The sequence below is a fragment of the Engraulis encrasicolus genome, chromosome 16 (genome assembly GCF_034702125.1).
Source record: "Engraulis encrasicolus isolate BLACKSEA-1 chromosome 16, IST_EnEncr_1.0, whole genome shotgun sequence".
Lineage (NCBI taxonomy): Eukaryota > Metazoa > Chordata > Actinopteri > Clupeiformes > Engraulidae > Engraulis > Engraulis encrasicolus.
In genome coordinates, this window is record NC_085872.1 from 11,966,074 (window position 1) to 11,989,458 (window position 23,385).

At 42.5% G+C, this 23,385-nt stretch overlaps 2 protein-coding genes across 5 annotated transcripts in view; one reads left to right on the forward strand and one right to left on the reverse strand.

Moving 5' to 3' along the window:
• On the reverse strand, positions 1 to 18,857 carry LOC134465135 (sorting nexin-25-like). 2 transcript variants are annotated; one of them, XM_063218599.1, is made up of 20 exons: positions 18,827 to 18,857; positions 17,245 to 17,321; positions 16,892 to 16,976; positions 16,315 to 16,531; positions 15,720 to 15,898; positions 14,138 to 14,324; positions 12,501 to 12,571; positions 11,713 to 11,900; positions 9,782 to 9,913; positions 8,481 to 8,765; positions 7,164 to 7,328; positions 6,018 to 6,149; positions 5,360 to 5,500; positions 4,857 to 4,970; positions 4,493 to 4,654; positions 2,623 to 2,740; positions 2,221 to 2,287; positions 1,581 to 1,762; positions 1,243 to 1,343; positions 1 to 382 (listed from the first exon to the last, which is right to left on the reverse strand). In XM_063218599.1, the coding sequence occupies exons 1-20, from the start codon at positions 18,840 to 18,842 to the stop codon at positions 317 to 319; spliced, it is 2,685 nt and encodes an 894-aa protein (XP_063074669.1). In that variant the 5' UTR covers positions 18,843 to 18,857; the 3' UTR covers positions 1 to 316. The 2 variants fall into 2 exon arrangements, with proteins under 2 accessions (XP_063074669.1, XP_063074668.1); XM_063218598.1 differs by lacking the exon at positions 18,827 to 18,857 and having other exon boundaries at positions 17,245 to 17,580.
• The window catches only part of cfap97 (cilia and flagella associated protein 97), a 14,005-nt gene continuing 8,388 nt past the window's right edge, over positions 17,769 to 23,385 (forward strand). For 2 of the 3 annotated variants that reach the window (XM_063218600.1, XM_063218602.1), the window contains exons 1-3: positions 18,566 to 18,757; positions 19,784 to 20,699; positions 22,129 to 22,445. In XM_063218600.1, the coding sequence (XP_063074670.1) occupies positions 19,793 to 20,699; positions 22,129 to 22,445 (1,224 nt within the window). In that variant the 5' untranslated portion in view covers positions 18,566 to 18,757; positions 19,784 to 19,792. Of the gene's footprint in view, positions 18,134 to 18,565; positions 18,758 to 19,783; positions 20,700 to 22,128; positions 22,446 to 23,385 lie in introns of those variants that run through there. The other variant, XM_063218601.1, reaches the window with a different exon arrangement.

Below are 23,385 nucleotides of genomic sequence, written 5' to 3' on the forward strand. Positions count from 1 at the left end.
CCAGAACACAGAAAAATAATCCATGTTTTATTTTTAATTGATTTAAAAACAGGGCGATAGATTTATGAAAAATGAAAATCTGGTTCTATTATCACTTAGACTACTTTTTAGAGAGATTGTGCAATTATACATCGTAATGTAAAACAAAAACAGAAAAAAAACAAAAACACAAAGTTTTTTTATATAAATATACAAATATAACTCAACATTCATCTTTTGTAGAAGTGTTTGGTTGTTTGTTTAAAGGCAGTGAAGAAGTACATCAGTCATTATGTTCAGAGGGAAAAAAGGAAAAGTTATACAAGAATATGTGGTGTTACAGCTCGTCCATTTCAGCAGACAATTCAGGGCAGAGTTCTCTTAGCAGCATTTCCAGAAGGACCTAGAAAACAAACAAACACACACAATTTCAAATTTATATAGGCACATTTCACGTGAAAAGGTCTTCCATTTTGGTTAATGGTCGATGAGTTCCTCTTTTGACCAGCTAGATGCAAGTATCTGAGCTCTATGCTTTGCCAAATATGGTTTGGTGCAAATCTAAACCTACCGACCATAGGCCCTTAGGCCATTGGGAGTAAATGAGTGATTATGTAAAAGGAATAACAAGGTGGTGCTAACCTGGCTACCAGTACACACACTGTATACTATGTCATTGGTTCTTAACCTGGGGTGCGGGCACCCCATGGGGGTGCGGGCACCCCATGGGGGTGCGCCAGAAGTGTCAGGGGGTGCGCAGAATTTTGTCTGTGTTGAGATTGTGACCAAAATCCTGCTTGCAAGCATTATATTTAGGGCAAATTAAGAGCAAATTAGAACATATTTTGGTCCCCATTTAAAGTAATTAATGTTTTGATTAATGTCTCAAGCAAGAATCATTGTAATTAATCCCTTTCCTATTTTTTTTTTGTGTGTATACACATGTAGAAGTTTGGGTTGGGGGTGCGCGGCTTGTCTTCGGCAGAAGGAAGGGGGTGCGTTAAGAAAAAAAAAGGTTAAGAACCACTGTACTATGTGATAAATGCTGCAGTACAGACAATTGACACAAGATGGAGTTGTAGAGTTTCAACATGCCATACTTCAAGGTGAATTGACATCAAATTAAAAATGTATACAAGTAGCTTTGTCCGTGTTGGTGTTTCCAAATATCCACATAGGAATGCAGAATGAATGCAGAATTTATCAATAACAAAAACAAAAACAACAAAAAACCTCAAAGACTTGAAATAAATAACTGCTTACATATATCAGGTGGCGGTTGGCATTGACCTCCTGAAGGGCACTGAATACACGGACTGCCCCAAAGCGAGCGTTCTGTTGCCCAACGAGGTTCTGCAGGGCATCTAAACACAGACAGGGCATCCCATATTATTACCCCCCACCAAAAGCCCCGGCTAGAGGTGGCTAGAGGGAGGGGATGTATATGACGTATAAATGTATTTATGCTTTTTGAGCAATGGAATGACTGGTCTCACTGTATAAAAACATAAATGGACAAAGACAAGGGCCATGCTTTCATGACAAAGTATGTTCTATTTTACTCTGCATGGCAGATCCAATCACCAACTTCCCCCACTTACCTGGAATACTTTCCAAAAGTTTCTTCTGGGCATGATCTCTGGTCTCCTGCCTCTCCAACTCCGTCCTCTCATTACTGAGGACAGCACGCGCTCCGTCAGGCCAAAAAGTGTCTCGAAATATGCTGATGTAGTAGACGATCACAGGCTCCCCAAAAATCCAGCCCACCATCTCCCTGATCTGCCTACAAAGTAACATACAGGACATGTCTATTGAGAAAGCCATCATTTAACCCATTTTAGCCTGATGCTGCGTATGTTGTTTGACCTTTGGCACCTGGAGCAACATGTATATATTTATATAGGTACTGCATTCAGGCTCTTGAGATTTGAGCTTTTTTATTACAAATGTGGGTATGTTGGAGCTGAATTAACACATTCTATTGCAAGATGGGGGTCCTAGCTTTTAAATGCAACTTATCTCATGCTTTTTTGTGCTTCGGAGGCTGAGATATTTAGGTTTTAATAGGCAGAGGGCACCTTTTCCCAAAAAGGGCTTAGGCTTTCAGCAGGCGTTTTTTTGCAGGTGCTTTAGGCTAAAATGGGTTAAATTGTCAAGAGTTGCATGTACTGTAGCTAAAAACTAAGGTCAGAAGAAATTACATCCGTATGGCTCTTGTCTGACTAATGGATTAACACTCACCTGTTGATTGTGCGTCCAAAGGTAACCTGCACCAGCGAGATTAAGGTCCTCCGCACCCATTTAAACACTGAAGAGAGCAAAAATGATTCACATACTCAAATACAATTATTTATCACTCAGCAGTATACAAATCCAACAGTCCTTTCTTTACGATTTCACCAACATTAAAAAGGTTCCAAATACATAATGCAGAAAGACGTGGTCTAACGGTTAGAGAGTTGGTCTTTCAATCTGGAGGTTGTAGGTTCGAATTCCACCTGACCTCTGACCTAACCCCACATTGTTCCAGGGACTGTAACCAATACCCTGAGAAATAGTAAATGTAGTTCGCTCTGGATAAAAGAGTCAGCTAAATGTAATGTAAAAATAGAAATACAGAATATCATCATACAACGGACTTACTTCCCCTTAGTTCAAAGATTTCTCCAATCAACATGAAGAACGGTTCAGCCAGCAGCTCCCTCTTCCCCTCCGGCTCTTCTCCGTAGTCTGATAAGTCACTGTCATCATCTGCCTCTTCCTAATAAAACACAAACATCAGAAAAGGATACAAGAAAGAGAGATCCTTAGTGTGATATGGCGTTTGTGTATTTGGTCTCTGTGCATGTTTTGAATTTGTATATTAGGTCCTTGTGTATGCTTTGTATTTGTGTATTAGGTCCTTGTGTATGTTTTGTATTTGTGTATTTATGTATTTGTGTACACCTTAATTTCCCTCGGGATTAATAAAAGTACACTTCTCTACTATTGTGTACATGTGTATGCATGCAGGAGGTTTGTGTATGTAATGCCGGGTGTACACTATGATTTTTGGCCAAATTTTTCCACAATTTGTCAGTCAGATTACTTTTTGGAAATCGGGCCGTTTTTTTGCTCAATCGTAAGTCAATCGCGTGTCTCGCATTGTATAGTGTGCATGGGGTAGTGACAAGTGATTTCACCTCATGACCTACTCCCGATCAGTAATTGTATGGCCGCAATCAAGACACTCCAAACTATTTGAAATCCTAGTCGTGGTCGCCCCTTATAAGTGCATGGCACTGTTGAAGCAGTGATACAAGATTTGACACTACCTCTCACGCTGCTTTAACCTGGTTCTCACGCAATGGTTGTACATTGACAATCGCTTAGCTCTGGAAAGGCACGGGTGTGTTCAAAACAGCTCAAACCTGATTGGAGAATTCACATGGCTTTTTTTTAAATCACTACTACTTCAACCACTGACTTGTGTTTTTTTTTTTTTTTTTTTTCCTTTTAAGGGATGGCACTTAGGCCTACTGTAACATCCTATTGATTTTGTGTATTCATACATGTGTGTGTGTGTGTGTGTGTGTGTGTGTGTGTGTGTGTGTGTGTGTGTTGTGTGCACCTTAAAAATATCAACAGCACTGGGTTATTAACTTTGAATTGTGGGGAGAGGATCACATTTTTTTTATTTTACTGTTTTTGATTTACTTGATTAATTTGTTAATACTCATATTATTTCTATTATTTACTTATTATACTTCATGATATACTTCATGAATTTAGACTTTATTTGACTACTTCTTTTTGGTTACTTCTATAGGCCTACTTCAAACTACGCAGTGTTGTTGCTCCACCCACAATTTCGTTGACTTCATTGACAATGACAATAAACTCCTTGAATCTTGAATCACTGACTTGTATATACAACGCCCCACGATCTCGCCCCACGATTCTGATTGGACAGGCCATGAAATATCTGATGCCGTTCGGGCTCGTCTAAGATTTCCAGACCCTCGTGCCAGCTCACGAAGTTTAACGAAGATGCACAAAGGGTCTGCGTGAGAGCCAGGCTAACGCTACTTGTGTTTCCATGCACAAAACGGCACAAATTGCCAGAGCAGCAGGACAGCAGTTTCACTTCTGCGTCTTAATCATCTGCAGTTCTGGGATACAAGTCTTTTCACGTCGTATAATGTGAGCACTCTGGTCACATCCAACCATCAGCTCGTATCGTGTGAGGACACGAATCGTGAGATGTGAACTTTGAAAACCTGCGATTCACTTGTGCAGTGTAAACAGGAGCTGAATACATGCGACTGGCAAGATCTCACAGTGTACACCCGACTCTAGAAAGCTAACAAGAGTTTAATAACTTACAAATAGTTATGACTAATAGATGACTTAGTGCAAGAAGGAGACAGGCGATGTGATGAGGTGATCATCTATCCAATGTAGTGTTTTGTAATAGGCCACCTCCTTTACAATTCATGGACAAAAAATGAAAGCATGCGTATTCTGCCCTCACCTCCTGGTGTGTGAAGAAGTCTCCAGGCAGCCTCTCGAGTAGTGATGTGAGAGAGAAGCCGACCTTCTTCTGTGGGTCCATTACCTTCAAGTGCTCTAGCGATGGGCTCAGGAACACGTACAGGGCCTCGCTCTGGCACAGACACTCATCTGATAAGATCTTCTACGCGCGCGCACACACACACACACACACACACACACACACACACACACACACACACACACACACACACACACACACACACACACACACACGCACACACGGCACACACACGGCACACAAACACACACACACAGAAAGTATGAGGTGTCTAATTATGGATTGACATTAAGTTGAGAAAGTGTGCATCGATATCTTGTGATACCTGCAGAAAGTTGTTGAGTTGGTTTTTTGATTTCTCCAGGAACTTCTGGTCAATGGACTTGAAAGGAAGCTTACTGACTGAGGGGAGCTGCATCTTCTTCAGGACAGGGAAACACTTAAAAAAAAAAACAGACAAAAAGGAAAGTATAGTCAGTTGCACATACTGTATGCATCCATATTCACAAATATACTGTATGCGGTATATACGTACACCCTGCTACATTGGGTTTTTTTTTCTTGGCACTGGTATCAGTGTTTATCTAGACATAAAAGTAGTGTGAGGGATGTTCGCACATCCAGTAAAACAGGTGCTGGATCAAACAAAGACGTGTGAAAGAAGAAGGAAAACTGCACACTGTTGCTGCTCACAGGTTAATTCAACACAACGTTTTGACCTCAGGCAGTCTTCATCAGGTACAAAGGTCACCTATACACCTGATGAAGACCGCCTGAGGTCGAAACATTGTGTATTAATAACTTGTATGTAATAGATATGTGTAGTACCTCAATGAGTTTCCGATGTAGAGCCTGAAACTCGCTGAGTTTACGCGACACAGCCCAGCGACTGTGGGTGGAGTTGTCTGTATCTGGCAAACTCACACATATGTAAAAACAAGCTGTCTGCTCCCCATTCTCCTCTAGAGCCTGGGAAAGAGAGAGAGATAGGAAGATACAAAATTATGACATTTAAAACCCTTAAAATGCATATTTCCAACAGAAGTTTGTTCCTCAGATCGATCAAGTAAGCAGGGGTTGGCATTAACATTTTTGATAGTGGTTTGCCTTAAAGGTGCTGTGTACGGTAGGATGGTAGCCAGAGTAGGTATTGCAACTATGTTGTTCATTGAAACGGCACTGCCTATTTCCAAATTTGCCAATTTGATCTTCTCATGAATATTTACAAAGAAATAAACAAATATTTAGTAGTATGACCAAAGTACTGTAAGTTTTGCAGCCAAAAAATTTTTATGTCTGGAAATTCAAAATGGCAGTCATGGAGAAGATCCTCCTTTTCGTTTATGAAAAGTGCAATTTTCCCAGTCACAATGAATACTTAGAATTTGATGATAGTGGTAAAAAAGATAACATTCATAAAAAAGATTTGTGAATGAGCAGCTTGAAAAATATTGCACAGTGCCCCTTTCAGAAACACAACCTTTACCTCTGCACCGATGACGGCCGCTCTCCACATGCCCAGGTGTGTACACCACCAGTCAGCACGGGAGATGTGAACCTCGAGGTCAGAATGCTGCTTCTCCATTGTGCTGATCTCATCCGTCAGTTTGCCCACAATCTGTGTAGCCACACCATTAAAGCATGAGAGTATTGTATACAAAAACTAGAAATGCACTCAGAGAGTGCAGACCTCCGCCAAGGAAGCTCCCCCCCCCCCCAGAGTCTTTCTGCCTCCTTTTTGTGGAGTAACAAACTGGAATGTCAAAATTCACCCTGTTCCGCAATGGTCCACCAGGGGGCTCTGGAGCCCCACACACACACACACACACACACACACACACACACACACACACACACACACACGATGTGCTGCCTTCACATACACATGCAGACATTAGCTGGTTTGGTCTACTACACTACAGTCTTCCACTCTGGCATGGAAGGACTAGCTGTTTTTATGTATTACTAACTTTTACAGACATAAACTAGACAAAATCTGTATCCACCCCATCCCAAATTGCAGAATGAATGAGCGCTTACAGTATCGCTCACAACACTCTGCATGAAGAGGTCATACTTATTATTATCTCCGCCAAGGAGGTTGTTTTCGGTCACATTGGTTTGTCATGTCTGTCTGTTTTTTGCTTGTCTATCCCGTTGTTTTTCTGTCAGCAGGATAACTCAAAAAGTTATGAACGGATTTGGATGAAACTTTGTGGAGTTGTTGGAATTGACCAAAGGAACAACTGATTAAATTAATTCGAGTTTCTAACTCCACAAAAAGAGGCCAGAAAAATGAGGGTGTAACACAGTCAAATGTTCTATCAAACAGCTTCCTTGGCGGAGGTCTGCACTCTCTGAGTGCATTTCTAGTTCACAATAGTTACTAGACAAACAGTAGGATCATGATCGTTGTAACAGTTGGTTTTCTTTACTGCTGTGCGTTTGTGTGAGATCTTCTGGTCACCACAGGTCAGTAGTTAGTCTTCATACACGCATCACATCCGATTAAATATGACATGCTGGAAGGCCTTAGTCTAGTGATCTAAACCCCTACAGCAAAAAGCTGACGGAAATTCAATTTGCGGCCGCTAGGGGCGTCTATATTGATTTCTAGGCTAGCAAGTCGTACCTTTTTGTCTGGTTTGGGTGAGTTCTGGATGGAGCCCAGGGCCTGGCGCTTGTACTCTAGCCGGTCAGCAAGCTGGCGCAGTTGCATCGCTGCATGGCTAGCCTGCTCATTGATGCTCACACGACCCTCATCCAGACATGTTCTACTACCAGACATGGTTGGGCTCTGGTGAAAAGAAACACATAGAAGCAGAGATAATATGGAGAGCAACGGAGAAGGACACAGCAGTAAGACTACTGTAAATGAAAAGGCAGCGGTTCCCAAACACTACCTTGACAAGCCCCCCACATACCGTTAGATAGATTCCGTCCAAGGCCCCCCTTACACGGGGCGTGCTATACTCTGCACAACCCCTTTCATGACGATAGCCTGTGTGTGTGTGTGTTTGTGTCAGTGTCCCATTGGGATATATAAAATAACTATGTATAATGTTCATAGGTGCAATAGATTATTATGCAGTTCTGTGCTGTATTTTTTTCTTCCGACATTCGGCGGATCCCACAGCACCCCTTCGAGGCTCCCCGGCCCCCACTTTGAAAACCACTGCATTACTGCACCCAGGCCTTAGCCCCAACTGTGACAAATGTGGCAACACTGAGGCAACACTGAGTCATGGTTTTGGTTTTGCCCGAGTCTTGAACAGTTTGATTGACATTTTTTTATTATAAGCTTACTACTACAACACAAGTTTGAACCTGACCTGGAGGTGGCGGGAGGGGGCAAAAATATTCTGAGGTCCAAATGGGGATCCCTGCAGAAAAGGCTTTGGGAACCAGTGGAGTAATCAACCACCTTCACCTCTTTTTCTTCCCCCACCTACTTCAGAAGTGTAACTAGCTGCTGCGTTTTCCACCAGTTGCCTATGCCTACTATGCACTGGGTAAAAAAAATGCTACGTCCTGTCCATCCCTTTTTCCCCGCCTCTTTCTTTTTTATGTTAAGAGCTAGGATGGGTTGGGATGAGATGGGAAGGGAAGGGAAGGAGGTGGGTGTTGTGAGGCACTGGCAATGAGGAGATCTGGATGGGAAGGGCTGACCCAAGAAGGATCAGGAAGCGCGCTCAACACCTTGCAGTATAATGCTCTACACTGGGTGCTTAACTTTATTCATTTATTTTTGAGATTTGAGTTAATGCATGGACAAAGAACGCTCATAAGATGCCTTTTTGCTTTTTTAATCGCGTCACAAACGTTTCAGGCTTGCAACCTTCTTCAGTGTGAAATGGCGATGAGGAGATCTGGATGGGAAGGGCTGACCCAATCAACTATTTATGCTTATCTAACCCTTCGATTTTTCCGAGGCTGCCCTGAGTCTTACCATGTTGCCCCTTTCCTCTGGCACGGGCATGGGGGTGCCACCCCCACTGCGCTGCTCCTGCCAGCGGACGAGGCGGTTGTAGAGGTCACTCAGCAGGAAGGAGGGGTAGTAGCGCTCCCTCATGTCCTCGTAGATCTCCGTCTGGAGACGGACGAACACCTCTGTTCCCTTGTCGCCCAGCAGCGCCTGCTGGATCTCCCTCAGCACCTCCCGCTCCACCTGGATCTCATGGCTCTCCACAAAGAAGATCTGGTAGAGCTCCCCCACCAAATAAGGGACCTCACTCTGAAACGAGATTCACACAGTGGGGCAGACCAGTGTTAAAGAGAAGAGAAAGCACTGATGATGGTCTAAGAGCCGAAACACGTCTGCTTGTGGACATGGTGGTATATAATGAATAAATAATGAGACTCAGCTCTTGAGTGCGGATTTTCTCCTCTTGAAGTTTGTAATTTTTTTGCGCACCCAAAGTTATTTATTTTACTCCAGAAGTTGAGCGCGCCCTTTGCAACATGTATTGTTCGAAGCAAAGGCAACAAGGGCTTTAATCTTTGTGAGTCTGTAGTAGAGTGTAGCTTTGTTATAGTATAGGGATAATCATGAATATAATTTCCTCAAGAGCTCTTTTTTATGGAGAAAATGTAAATAAAAGGCATTGATTCCCATAGGAACTGATACCCTGTGTAAGATCATGAAAGATTTCCACAGAAATAGAATGTCACGTTCCACTATTTAAAGACCCACAACAGACAAGATACCCAATACCAGATAAAAGCAGGTGTTAAAACTTTGAATATACTGAACTTTGATGTCTGAATTGACAGACATCGTTCTTGTTTCCCTTTTTCCTGGTGCCTTTACCGCAGTGCATCAGACATTGTACCTTAGTGATTCATATATTGTACCTTAGTCTTAGTGCTAGGGCTGGGCGATATGGGGAAAAACCTAGATCACGATATGGATTACTTAATATCACGATAACGATATACATCACAATATAGCACAATTATTTATGTTTTCAGTTATTCTCTTTATTTCCTCTATTTCGTCCTGTCGCAAAACCACATTTCTTTAAAATGAATCTTTTTATTCTATTTTTTACAGTTAAATGAACTTAGAGCAGCATACATATTGGCAACATGAAATGTAATTAAATGATATTAAATTGTCTAAAATTGATCACATTTGTTTATCACGATGTAAACGATAGAGGAGAAAGGGCACGATATGCACTTTTCTATCACGATAACGATATATATCGTCATATTGCCCAGCTCTACTTAGTGCATCATATATTGTACCTTATTGGCAGTCTTCAGGATCTCCACTAATTCCCAGAAGTTAATGAAGGCACTCTTATCCATCTGCCCCATGTAGATCCGAAAGTACTCCCGGTATGCTGGCCTGGACATTATCTCCTCGAACTGCAAGATCTGAGCACATGGAGGGACAGGTATTAAGAGTAATCACCCAAAACCAAACACAACTGTACTGATGAATATCAGTGTTTCCCACAGAAATTTGGAAACTATGGGGGCAGCCGGGATTTTTTTTGTCCGGGGGGGGTCTTTTCACTGCCCTTTTTTTTTTGGGGGGGGGGGGGGAGTGTTATTCACGCAGTGTAAATGCAAAATGACAAAATAGGAGCAGAGATAAGAATTTGAGATTGCTGTGAAATTGTTAACGCATAAACAAAAAGGGTCTAGGGTAGGCTATGCCTTTTTCCCACACACACATAGGTGTACACATTCTACATGAGGTGTGCTGGTCACAGGGCCAGTTTTTCAAAATTAAAAGGGCTGAACAACATATTACACATTTATGTCTATATTCACATTCATTACATATTCATTTCTATGCAGCCCGATGCCTCCTCTGCTGTGTCAATGAAGGTCTGTCACCTAACTCATTACAACTGTAAAACAAAGCCTGGGGAGTGTTAGTAACCTATCCCAACTGTCCCTTCTCGGAAGGTTTTTTTTTTATTGCTCCCAAACCCAAGTTAACTACAACAACTTGACAAGGCTTTTGATCCCTCTCTCTTTCAAGCACTTGTGGTTTTCTCTATAGGATGTATTTACTCCAGGAGGAAAATGCGAAGGAAATCGTAATTGAAATCGCTTTTAACAAACACGGAAATCGTAAAAAAAAAAGTAAAAAAAAAAAAAAGTAAAAAAAAAAAAAAAAAAAAAATTTTTTTTTTTTTTTTTTTTTTTTTACATTTTCGGAAACTATGGCGGCCAAATTTAAACTATGACGGGCCGCCATAGTTTCCTCAATGTATGGGAAACACTGAATATACTGTATATCAAGTCCCCCTGTATAACTCTGCTCTGTAATTCCAGGCTGCTTCATAACTATCCTTAGGGTTCACCTATATAAAGTCTGCACTTCTCTTGTTCTGTGGTACTGTGACTTTAACATGTCCAGACGACGCAGGCTGGGTCTATTTCAATATCTAATTAGACTAATCTCCCGTCCTCTCCCTGCGTTTGTGGCCTGGTGATGCAAGCCAAGATGTCATTGAGGATAGGAGTGTCATTCAATATCTTGCAAAAGCAAAATTCAAAGAGTCATGTTTTCATGTGTTGATTGGGGAAAAGTCCAAAAAAAGTTGTTGTGCCTCGGTTGACAGCAGGGAAATGTTAATGTTTTCTCAACCGGACGGAGCATCAGTGAAGCGCGAGGCCACCAGCTCAAGGCGAGGATGGGAGGTAAGGTTAGATAATGGATCCTCTGCAGCAGTGTGAGGGATGCACGCACATCCAGGTAAACAGGTGCCGGACTTCAACACCATGAAACAATAAAGGAGGACGGCACACTGTTGCCGCTCCCAGTTTATTTGACACAGCATTTCGACCAGTCTGTAAACTGGAAGCAGCAACAGTGTGCAGGCCTTCTTCCTTTTATGGATCCTCTCTCACCCTTGGCGATGATCATGGGAGGTTAGATAATGAGATGGATCCTCTCTCTAGCCTGATTTTCATCGACTTTCAAATCTCTTCAAGACTTGGTCCGACCAAGAGCATAACAATTAATGTTTCCCAAACGGCATGGTTGACCCACCTCCCTAAGGTCTGCTACTAATTGACTGGTGTACGACAGAGTGGATGGAGTTCCCAATTTTTTGGGAGATCAGAAACGCTATCTACATTGCTCTTGGCCTGACTAGAAGCAACACAGAGGGTGTTGCGTCACTAGGAGGGCATGGCCTGGCTATCCTCCCTCTCACCCTTGGCGTCTGGGCCCCCTCGGTCCCGTCCGGCGACCCGTCCTCCGGCTCCTCATAACTGGGGCCCCCCAGGAGCCAGATCCTCTTCTCACACTGCTTCTTGGCCACAGTCAGCTGGTTGATGTAGCGCTTCATGTTCCGTGCTCGCAGCAAGTTGGTCTTCATTGCTTTATCCTTCCCTTTGTTATCTGCAGTAAGAAGAAGAAAACATGAGGTTGAATTTTGATTGAACGATGTACATTCTGGAGCAATCTTATTGACTGGTGAGACCTAAATTAATTGAAAAATGAAAGGAGCTGCTTATAGCCAACGTTGCTAATCACACTGTAATGGCAGAAAATAAAAGATGATATTCAGAACTCGCCTCATTTTTCTCTCCTGATCTTAAACCCAAATGTGTGAATAACAAAAACAAGACTATTTCCTTCGCTTGTCCAATACGTTTGGAGAGAACTGTATGTCACATAAGTAATATAAACATATAATGGGGGGGGGTCTGCACGCTAAGCCCCCCACATATGGGCTTGCATGCCCAGGGGCACCCTGGGTTCGAATCCCGCCTGGGTCATTTCCCAACTCTACCCCATCTCTCTCTCCACACTCACTTTCTGTCAGTCTTCACTATCCTATCAGAAAAAAAGGCCCAAAAAAAAAAAAAAAAATGTTTTACAAAATAAAATTATAACAGGGGGCAGAAGTTCTATGAGACGTGAAAATAGATGTAACAGACACAGACACGTAGAAGAGATTCATGATGTCATGGTTCTGCAACATTCAGGAAAGCCCACCTTTCTGCTTCTTCATCTGAGGCAGACTACTGAGTGTGGTGGCCTGGATTATCTCCATTACAATCTGGTACCTGCAAAGAGATGTGCATTACATTCATTTCAAAATTCCAATAGTGAATGGCACACACGCACACTGGTGGTGTGGATTGGCACTGCCCTCACGATCCGATTCGATCACAATTCGGGAGGTAGTGATTTGTTTCGATTCGATTCTATGCGATCCGGTCCGATTCAATTCTACAATGCATTGCAATGCATTACATTTCTACTGAAAGCAAAGCAAATGTTTAATCAGTCATGATGAGGCAATACAAGTAGTCAGATACTGAGCTGATACTTTTCTGTATCAGTCTTTATCAGTCTTGCAGTGTTTTGAAGTGCTTTTATTTAATTTAACATTCATTTGCTCCCGAAATATCCATGGAAGTAATTGAAACTTAAAAAATTGCCGGATCGATTCTGGAACTTGCCGGATCGATTCTGGATCGTCCATGCCCCGCATTAGATTGCATCGCTGAATCGATCATTGTTGACACCACTAACGCACACACACACCCGTTTTGGTTGTAGCCGTCACTGGTCAGTCCTCCCAAGGCTTCCATCAACATCTATGTCCTTATCAAAGTGTGCAGTCTCACATAATGTTTTCCAGCCCCCATGCCCTCTTGGTCTTTATCAAAGGAACCATTTCCATGATTTTCACAACTTTTTCTTTCAATGTTTTCAAACAGGTGCACTTTGCCAAGTACATGTATTTTACGCAAAATATGGAAAACACTGGCACATTTGTCATAGGCTAGCGAGTACTCATAAGTCCTAGTAGCAGTGGTGTAGTCTACGTAGTACGCAGTATACCCATTTCAAAATTTCAGTGATTTTAGTATACCCACTTAATATTGATTGATCCATTATTTAGAATAGCACAAATACAGTATATACAGTAAACCTACTTCAAAAATGCTCAAATATACAGTCTACCCAAAAAGTAGACTACACCACTGCCTAGTAGTAGTACCAGCCCTCAATAAAAAGTAACTGATTGAAGGTGTTTCAATCAGGATGTGTTTCCTGGATACACAACAGTTGTGATACAGCAGGTAGCGCAACAGCTCCTCATGTACAAGTGAGGTGAGAGAGCTTTAATAAAGCCCTAATGTTTGCACTCTTTCATCCAGCCCAGTGTTTTTTTTTCTTGTAAGTCAACATCAAAACAACTGCAATACAACTCTCTAATACAGAAATTAAGCTTGGGTTAAAGTGATACTGTCCCATTTTTGGAAATAAGGTTATTTTACACCTCCTCTTGAGTTAAATAATAGGGTTTTACCATTCTCCTGTACTTTCAACCGTTCTCGAGGTATGGCAGTGCAAATTTTACCTCCATGCTAGCAGTTAACATTGAGTCCTATGAGACCAGCTTGTGGCTAACTGGTCTGGCCCACGAGGGTGCAGGGCCCACCGGTGAGTCAGTTCTGCGCAGATTATTGTGAGGGGGCCCCTTTCAGCCAAAAGTGCCCAGACCTTATTTCTCCCCCAGTCCAGCCCCGTGTGTGGGGCTGTGTGGGTAAAACCAAGACACAGGAGTGACCGTAAGTAAGAAAGTGGTAAGTGCTGAGGCATGCCAAGTGAGGTCTGACCTGAGTTGCTGCAGGAAATCCACGTCGGTGCTGCCACTGATGAGCTTGATGAACTCCTCGTAGGAGGGGGCGTAGGTGTAGGCCTTCCTGTGGCTCTCCAGCAGCTGCTCCCGCTGCTCCAGCTGAGACAGCAGCATTCGGTTGATGTAGTCAGGGTCGCTGAATACCTCAACTAGAGGCCACAGTACTGACAAACACACACACGCACACGCATACGCACACCATCAAAAATAATTCAGTTATAAACACAAAAGCAGTCAGCAAGTGAAAACTGTAACCATACACTTACAAAACCACTGCTGAAGAAATGCTGGAGACCCAACTTGCACAATGTCATGATGTAACTTGGGCACAGTGTCAGGCCCTGAAAAAGGCCTGCTCTCAGGCCGAAACATGTTGGCTTGTTTAAGCACTTCAAATATGAGCTGGCTCTAAAAAATCTAAATCTTTTTATTGAAAGAAGACTTGTCTTGGGTATCCTTCTTGAGAAACAAATGTCATTCACATGTGAGACTAGGAAGATAACAAACTCTAAATAGAAAATGTGTAGGTAAAAGCGGTCCATATAAAATGTATGGCATAACAGATGGTAAATTTTTTTTTAAATTCCTGTTCATGAAGTCCTTGTGCACTTGCCTGCCTCTTGCCCGACCTGTAATTCCGTACAGCTTTGTGAGCTCCACCACCAAGTCTGGGAGCATGTAGCAGGATTCCATTTCTCCGGTCAAAAAATAATCAAAGCATTATTCTGTTTTTCTGTTGATCTCTAAAGCGTCAATATAGTCTATAATATGTCCTGTGACTCCTCAATGTGAGAGCTGCCATTGATATTGAAGCAATAAATGCTCCGATTATTTTTTGACTGGAGAAATGGAATCCTGCTACATACTCCCAGACCTCTGTGTTGAGCGCCACCAGGGGGCTCCAGAGCTACACACACACACACACAGGTGTGGTAGGAACCAGGCTACTTGTGCACAGGCCTTTAGTAAAACAGGCGCAGGTGTGTGGCAGGAACACCTGATGAATGATGAATATTCAGAAAACACAACACACTGATTATTTTTCACTTCGCTCTTTTTTTTCTTTCTTGGAGCGAACACCATGTTTCACCCAGTGCTTTGTATGCTTGGCTTTAGGCCTTGAGAGTATAAGAGTCTCTGTATGTCTATCAGCTGCAGTTATGGTCAGGGGTGTGGGCAGCCGGGCCAAGGGAGAGAGCTCCAAAATTGGGTTCTCATTACATTGTATTTGTTGGACTTAAGGCTGGTTTAGACTCGTCCTTCAGTTGGAGGACACGCACTGTCAGCGGGGGGTAGCGGCAGATCAAGTACCCAAACAGCCACCACCACGCCCCCTCTTTTAGCGCTGAAAAGACCCCTTGCCGCGATCAACGTATATTTCTTCCAGGCTGAATTGTCCGCGATCTGCCCAAACCCAACTGAAGGAGGAGTCTAAACAGACCTTAAGGGGCCCTTTCAGATGACTTTATCCTGAGCCCGGCCAAAGCTGTCAGCGGCCCTGCTTGTGGTTGCTTTCACTCACAGCAAAATCAGTGGCTACCGTGCATGGCCCTGCTGACCTTTGATGGCGATGACCTCCGACAGTACCAGGCGGAGCGTGGGGGAGCGAGCCTGACGCCCAGGCAACAGGCTGAGCAGCAGCAGGCGGGCGCAGCAGCGTAGGAAGCGCAGTTCCTCCTGATGGCTGCGCAGGCAGGGGTGCAGGGCAAAGGGCCTCGGTACAGGTACGTCCTCATGGCTGTGAGACGGATGGAGAAAACCAACACTATTGTATGAATATGGGGAAAAAAACTGTGAAAAGACTTTGACAAATACAGTACAGCAGTAGAATTGCAAATGAGGGCGTGTAACGGAGGCCAACTAGCAGAGTTCGGTGTGGAACGTTGGTAAGCCTCCCAGTAAACCTCCCTCCCAAAGCCTCATGTATTGATAGTGCTGGGCAAGGGGACTGGTCCTTTAGTCCAGCAGTATTGTACTGTGGCTACCATTTCCAGATCGTTGTAGTTGACAAGGTGGCAGGTTTGCATCCCCGAGGGGGACGAACAGGTGCAGGAACACCTCCGTCACAGGTGCATACTCTAGTTACTAGTACTACTAGTAGGCTACTAGTATCAAGTAGGCCTACAAACACAGTCTGATAGGAAGGAACCCCACCTTGTGCTGGCTGTTTTGAGGTCACAAAAGTGGGCATAAAGGGTCCTGACCACGTCATTGCACACCAGGTCCACCAGGTCGATGTCTGCAAGCCGTCCCCTCAGCTGCCTGATCACCTCCCAGAAGTCCTCAGACAGCATCTGGTAGAGATGGCCCTCGTCACGGCTCAGCCGACCATACCACGACTGCACATAGTCTCTATAGCTATAGTCAAATACTGACAGAATGGAAGAACAAAGGATGAGTACTACTGGAAACGTAGGAAACGGTGTGACAATGATGATACATTTATTAAGATACTGGATAAGGCTAACAAATGATTTAAAAAATATCAGACAGCCTATAACAAAAGCTTGTTTATTTATTATCAATATTAGATTGTGGTTCTTCTGGGCCTTTAAAGAGATGTTGAAGCACACAGATGAAATATAACAAAAAGAATAGTTTCAAGCACAATATTCTCATTCTTCTCAATTCAGTTTTCAACTCGTCAAGGCCTACACTGTGACCTTATATAGCCCTATTGCCTCAGAGTCTGGGCACTACCTTGTTTGCTTTTCTATTTCACAGCACTCACCTTCCTTGAGAACTTTGTCCACATTGTGTGATACCACTACACGTCTCAATTGGGCTGATTCAGACAGTGATACTGGCATCCCATTCTGACAAAAAAAAAGTTATGAGAATTCAGATGATATACCTCAACAACCCCTGATGGGTGAAAATACACCAACTTAAGATGGCCAACAGTGACAAAAGACAATACTTGCCCATTGTGATACTATCAATATATAATTTGCATTTTACTCCAGTTATTACCAAAGATGAACAGGCAAAGCAAGTGCAGCCCATGATGCAAAAGCATCCCTCATTCCCTTCCCTTCATTCATTCATTCATTCATTCATTGACCACGGGAGGGCCTAACTTACTGGTATTGTGTTTAAGAAATCCAACAGGTACGCAGAGTTGTTAGAAGTGTCAAAGTTGATTGGCTTGATTGGACTTTCTTGACATAGTATTCCAGTGCATCCGAAGAGAATACAAAGTAAAAGAAATGACACATACACAAAAGTCTTGAGAACTAATGTAGTCACGGTGAGTCCCCCGCTGGCGAATTGAAATAAGACAGCAGTCACCAGTGCAATGCCAACAAACTGAAAAAACCGACGGAGATTGAAGTACGCAGCTTTCTCTTTACGAGGCATTGAAACATTACTTAGCCTGCTCAGTTTGTTAATGTTAACACTGCCGACGCCAACATGCATCCTATTGGGAAAGCATTTCCCTCTCCAGAACCGCACGCATGCGACTAATGAAACGTTAACTCTGCTCCAGAAGATTAGGCTAGGTAGCAAGACAGACACCAAGACACAAGACACAAGAGGACTTGTGTCGTTTTATTGGCAGATATCTACACCGTTGACGAAGTTAACAAAACATTATTTCGCCTCCCGTCTGTATCGAAGAGAACATCAAAGATGGAGGGACCTGGAAACAACACAAATCCAGCCAAGGCCCATAGCCTATTAGTGATGTTGTTGATGGCTAGAACTAGCTGTCATCTAAGCCGAAAGAACGCACCGCACCGATGGACCCAACAAGCGACCAAAACCATTTAAAATGGTTTAAGTGTCTTTTCTCCCCTCCTCGCTAGGCTACCCAAGTTACTGTCACTTCAACATAGTGAATGACAGTTGACGCTGACTAAAATCAAGATCTATCTTGGTTGTCCCCCGAGTTTCCTGCAGGATTAAGTAGGCTGGCTGATTGACCTGGTCGAGGGGTAGCAAGCAAATCACTCGAGAACATAATGGGCAGGTAGGCAACTTCACGCGCGCAGCTCCCCAAAGGGCACGTGCAAGTCGTATTGTGCAGACATTTTTTAAACACAGACATTTCATTTTCACAACTCTGGTTGGCTGTAGAGGCTATATTGTTTTTTTTCTAATGCGGTTAAATATCAACAGGTCGTGGAATAGACTTTTAAATAAGACGGCATGGGGAAAGCCTTTGTTGTCCTTGTATGCATTTTAGATGTAGTGCTGCTATGTGTTATGCAGGTCGACAGTAGCTTAAAAAAAAACAAAAAAAACAATAGCATGACAATGCAAACTATCTTACACCTGAGCAACTGAGCACATTGACAGATGTAATTGTAAACAACATACTCAGCGCCATCTGCTGGCGAACTGGGGTAGCTCTACACCAGAGTGGTCGTTAGGAAGTGACGTTGCTTAGTTACCTTGGGGAGCTGTTGCCAAAGTAGCCGGTTTGCTATTCTCCTGTTGTTTGGTTCGCGGTATCTACTAAGTGCACTCATTGGGATCAGGTTTATTTAGGGATATCTCAAAACATTCATGGATAAAGGACTCAGCTTATAGATAGTCATAGACGCAATGCATTCAGCATCATGGCTCCGTGTATATGAAATGTGAATGACAGGTAGGTTACTCTTTGCAAACTAGCCACGCTGTCAACTTCATGTTAGCCATCTATAAATGTTTTTTTTACCTTTCCCTGTGTCCATGACCGTATCGATGACATGTAATACAATTAAGATATATTAGAATGACTTAATCAGTTTCGTCGTTTGAGGAAGCTTTCTGGGATGCCATGCTAACTCTAATTGTGTCTGTTATTGGCTTTCTTTTTTCACACCATGCTGTTGCATCAAAACAGCAGCAAGCAGCAGAAGGTGCAGAACATTAGTCGTCTGTTTATTTTACTGTCAAGGGAGGGAGACTATGAGTTTATTGACAGAATACGACGTAAACCGTACAGCATTGTGTCTGCTGCTGTTGTGTCGCAAATATTGTATACATTAACAACAGCATGTGTTTGTTTACTTTTCTTTAAAGCTGCACTTCGGCTACACTATACATTGTACAGCCAGTGCGACAAGTTTCAATGTGTTTGATGTTTCGGTGGTGCTAACATGTCTACGACAGAAATCCGTTAACTGAGTGACAGAACATTTCTTCAAACCCATTTCAAATTAGGTCGCTTGCTGCGCGTGATGATGACCTACTCCAGAACCCCAGTTGAAATCAAACTACACAACTTTAAAATCGTATCCGATTTTGATGTTGGATTTTGCCGCACACATAAAGATAATTTGCTCGTTGTCTCTAATCGTAAACACGACACCCAACGTTCTGTTTCGAGTCAAATCTGTTTGGGTGGGTGGGAATGGAATTTGGGATCTGACCATCATTCCATCGATTGTCGTAGTGGGGAGTGCTTGGAGTGTAGGCCAAATTTGAGCTCAGCTCAGCTTAAAAAGGTAATCTAGAATAGAGACAGAATCTATAACATTGGTCCCCATGATGTAAAGCAAATTCTCACTTGAAACAATTATGGAAAATGTGTTGTGGATATATGGAAGATATGTGTTATTAAACGATGATGGACTATATGTTTATGTGTTTACAGTATGTTTTTCCCATCTGTTCTTTTTTATCCTCTTAGTTGGAAGACATGTACAGTCCAAAAGAACAAGAGGAGGAACCGGACCACTCCTTCTTTGACAGTGACCCTGAAGATGAACCAAGTCAAGACTGTGACAGCAAAATACAAGATCACCAAGACAGTTTGGGCAATGGTGTGGTTTCTCATGGTCATAGGTCCCCGGCTGAGCTCTCGGACTCAAATAGCATAAAACAGAATCATGGAGGGCAAAATCGGATGGATGATACTCCTCAGGTGGAGGGTGCATCTATTGACCTGAAGGAGATCAAAAAGGCTGTATCAGAAGTAAAGGATGGCAGTGCAGAGAACAAGAGAAGGGGTTCACCTGACCTAGACAGCAACGACCAAACTGAGAAGGGGGAATGTACAGTAGCTGAGAGCCATGAGAATAGTGAAAGTAGTGAACCGTTGGGGGCTAATTTAGTGTCAAGAGTATCAGATGAGATGCAGGTGAATGATGCCAGTGAGGGAAACAAGATCAAAATAACTAATTTAGACTTTAACAATGGTGTAAAGTCTCAAACTAATTTGAAGTCTAACGTAGATGAGGAAGATGATTCCAGCATTAATTTGGAGGACAGTAGCCGTGAGCGGAGTCTGAGTAGATTATCTGGGAGCATTGGTGGTGAATACCCCATGGAGTCTCCATTTCCCTGTGGCCAGGAAGGCAACTTATCGGAAACAGAGGTCTCCGAGTCTGAGGACACCGTGACTGATGTCACGCCGCTCTCCACCCCTGACATGAGCCCTGCCCAGTCTTTTGACTTGCCTAGTTTTGGTTTGGAAGCCAAACAGCCAACCACAAAAGAGGGAGCATCACCACCACCTGAGACAGCAGCATCATGCCCTAATAAGGAGGCAAAGCAACACAATGTCAACATTACTCTCTCACCAAGGGACAATTACCATCATGAAGGTGAGATATTTTTTTTTAGATAAGTGTTCTTAGCAACTGTGTTTGTGCTGTGCTCAGTCGCATTTCATCTTTTTTTTTCTTCAAAACATTTTTTTGTTGTACACTGTACTTTATTAGCACAATATTTGGTAAAATGAAGTGTTATCATTCATACTTGATGACTTAAGGTTGATATCATGTACCTTCACTATATCTTAAAGGTGCTCTGAGTAGAATAGTGGCCAGAGTAGGTACAGTAAGCAACTACAGTGTGTTGCTCATTGAAACTGTGCTGACCATAGCCATATTCAGTGTTTTTCATGAATATTTACTAAATAATAAACTAATATTTACATATGACTTAGGTTTTGCAGCTAAAAATGTCAATTTCTGGACATTCAAAATGGTGAATCATGGAGAAGATCCCCCTTTTCATGTATGAAAAGTAAAACATTTCCAGTAATATTGAATGCTTAGAATTTGATGGTGGTGGTAAGTTTGTGGGAAAGGTAACATTTCTGAATGGACATCATGAATTCTGAAAATAAAATGCTAAAAATATTACACAGTGCACCTTAAACTTTTAGTGTACACACATTTTGAAGGTGGATGTAATATTAATGTTAGTGTTTCATTTTCATAAATATTTCAGAAATATTATTATTATAAGTAATAAACTAGTATTTGCTGACCAAAGTTTCTGCAGCCAAAGATGTTTTACTGGACATTCAAAACTGTGGCCACGGAGAAGATCCACCTTTTCTTGTATGAAAAGTGTAATCACTTTGAAGTCATAAAGAATACTTACAAATTGATCATGGTAAATATTCATGAAAAAGAAAATATTTGCGTATGTGCAGCATAAATTCTGGAAATAAACTACCAACAAATAACACACTCCTCCCTACCCGACTGATGTTTCACAGTATTTCATTTTATGGTTTGGAGATGCAGGAGAGTTCTATGAACGTGGTTTTAATAATACAATGACACCAATGATAAAAGACAACACATGATAATGATAACACATGTTTTACATAGTACTTTTCTTATCTCACTAAGGCGGGTTTTGGTGGTGAATGGATAAACCCAGGTCATCTGATCATCAACGCTAACGGAAGCATACAGTAGTAGAGCATGGAGCACTGTAGGGGGAGCTGTTTTCCACTGTTTCAAATACAATGTCACATAGGCACATCATGCATTGGCCAATTCAGCCTTCTTATCCATGGAAGTGTCTAAAACAATTTTGTAGGGGCCATATGGCCATTAGGGCAAGTTGAATTAATTATTTGTTCTCTGACTTTTTGAATATCTCATTTTCATGATGTGTCTTCTTTTTCAGATTGGACAAATGTGTCTGTCTACTGAAATTATTCTTTACATATTTTATCTTTTTAAGGCTGTGCTTTGATATTATTTTGGCTTTCTTTCCCCAATCTGTTTGCAGGCCACTGTCGGGTGAGGTCAGCCCGTGAGCAAAGGTCTGTTGGCACAGGCAGTGCACAGAGTGATGCACCCAGCAGCCAACAGCGGCGCAACTACACCTTCCGGGATGATGAGGTGCGCCGCATCGATCGTGAGAATCAGCGACTGTTGCGGGAGCTATCGCGGCCTTCCTCTCGTCCACGGTCTGCAAACACCAATACCAACGCGGCCTATTCCATGTCCAGCAGCACCTCGCGCCTCATACCTCAAACCCAGCGCCTGTATCACAGTGCTACCAACAGACAGCGCGATCAGAAACGCATCGAAAGAGAGAATCTGGTAAGGGTCATGGAAACACAGCAGCTTCTTGCAAATGGTTGTTTTACAACAGTGTAAAAGTGCTGATTAGTCGGTGAGTGTGTACAGCGTGTGCAGAATAATTAGGCAAACGTTTTTTGACCATATCAAATGCAAATTTTCAAACGCCAAGCTGCATGAACATGAAAATCTATTGGATTTACTGTACGTAAGCATTCCAGGTCACGCACATTTGAATAATAAGAGAGGGTGTGACTGAAGGAGCCCAACACCCTTTATGAGGTGTGCAGAATTACACGCATTAGGCAACTTTGTTTTCCTCCGGGAGAATTTGTCACAAAATACATCCAACAAACTCTGAAAAGACGAAAAAATTTTGAAATCTTCCAGAGGGATGTGGCGGTATGAAATTGCCAGGATGTTCGTCACGTAAGAACACAAGTATCAAACGCACCGTTACAAAGCCATTATAGTCACAAGAAATATATCTGCCAAAGATTGAGAAAAAATAAAGGTGAAACTACCACAGAATTATTACCCTGCAGTGCTGTCGTATTCCAGAACTGAAACCTACATTGAGTGTCCAGAAGAATAAGGTTAGCACTCAGAGACATGGGCAAAGTAAGAAAGGGTGACACCAGACAACCTCTCAACAAGAAACTTGAGTCTTGACTGGGTCAAGAAATGCCTGAAGACTGAAGATTTCAAAGGCATTATGAACTGGTGAAAGTGACTCTTGACAGACAAGATGGAAGAGCCCATGGCTGGATCCATAATGTATACAACGATTCACTTAGAAAATACACACACACACACAATGTAGAGGTAGGATACTGGTATGGTCTGGTATCATTAAAGATAAGCTAGCTGCACCATTTTAGGTTGGAAATAGGCCAAAAATCATCTATCAAACCTACAGCTAGATTCTAGAAGAAATAATTACCAAGGAGTGGTAGAGGAA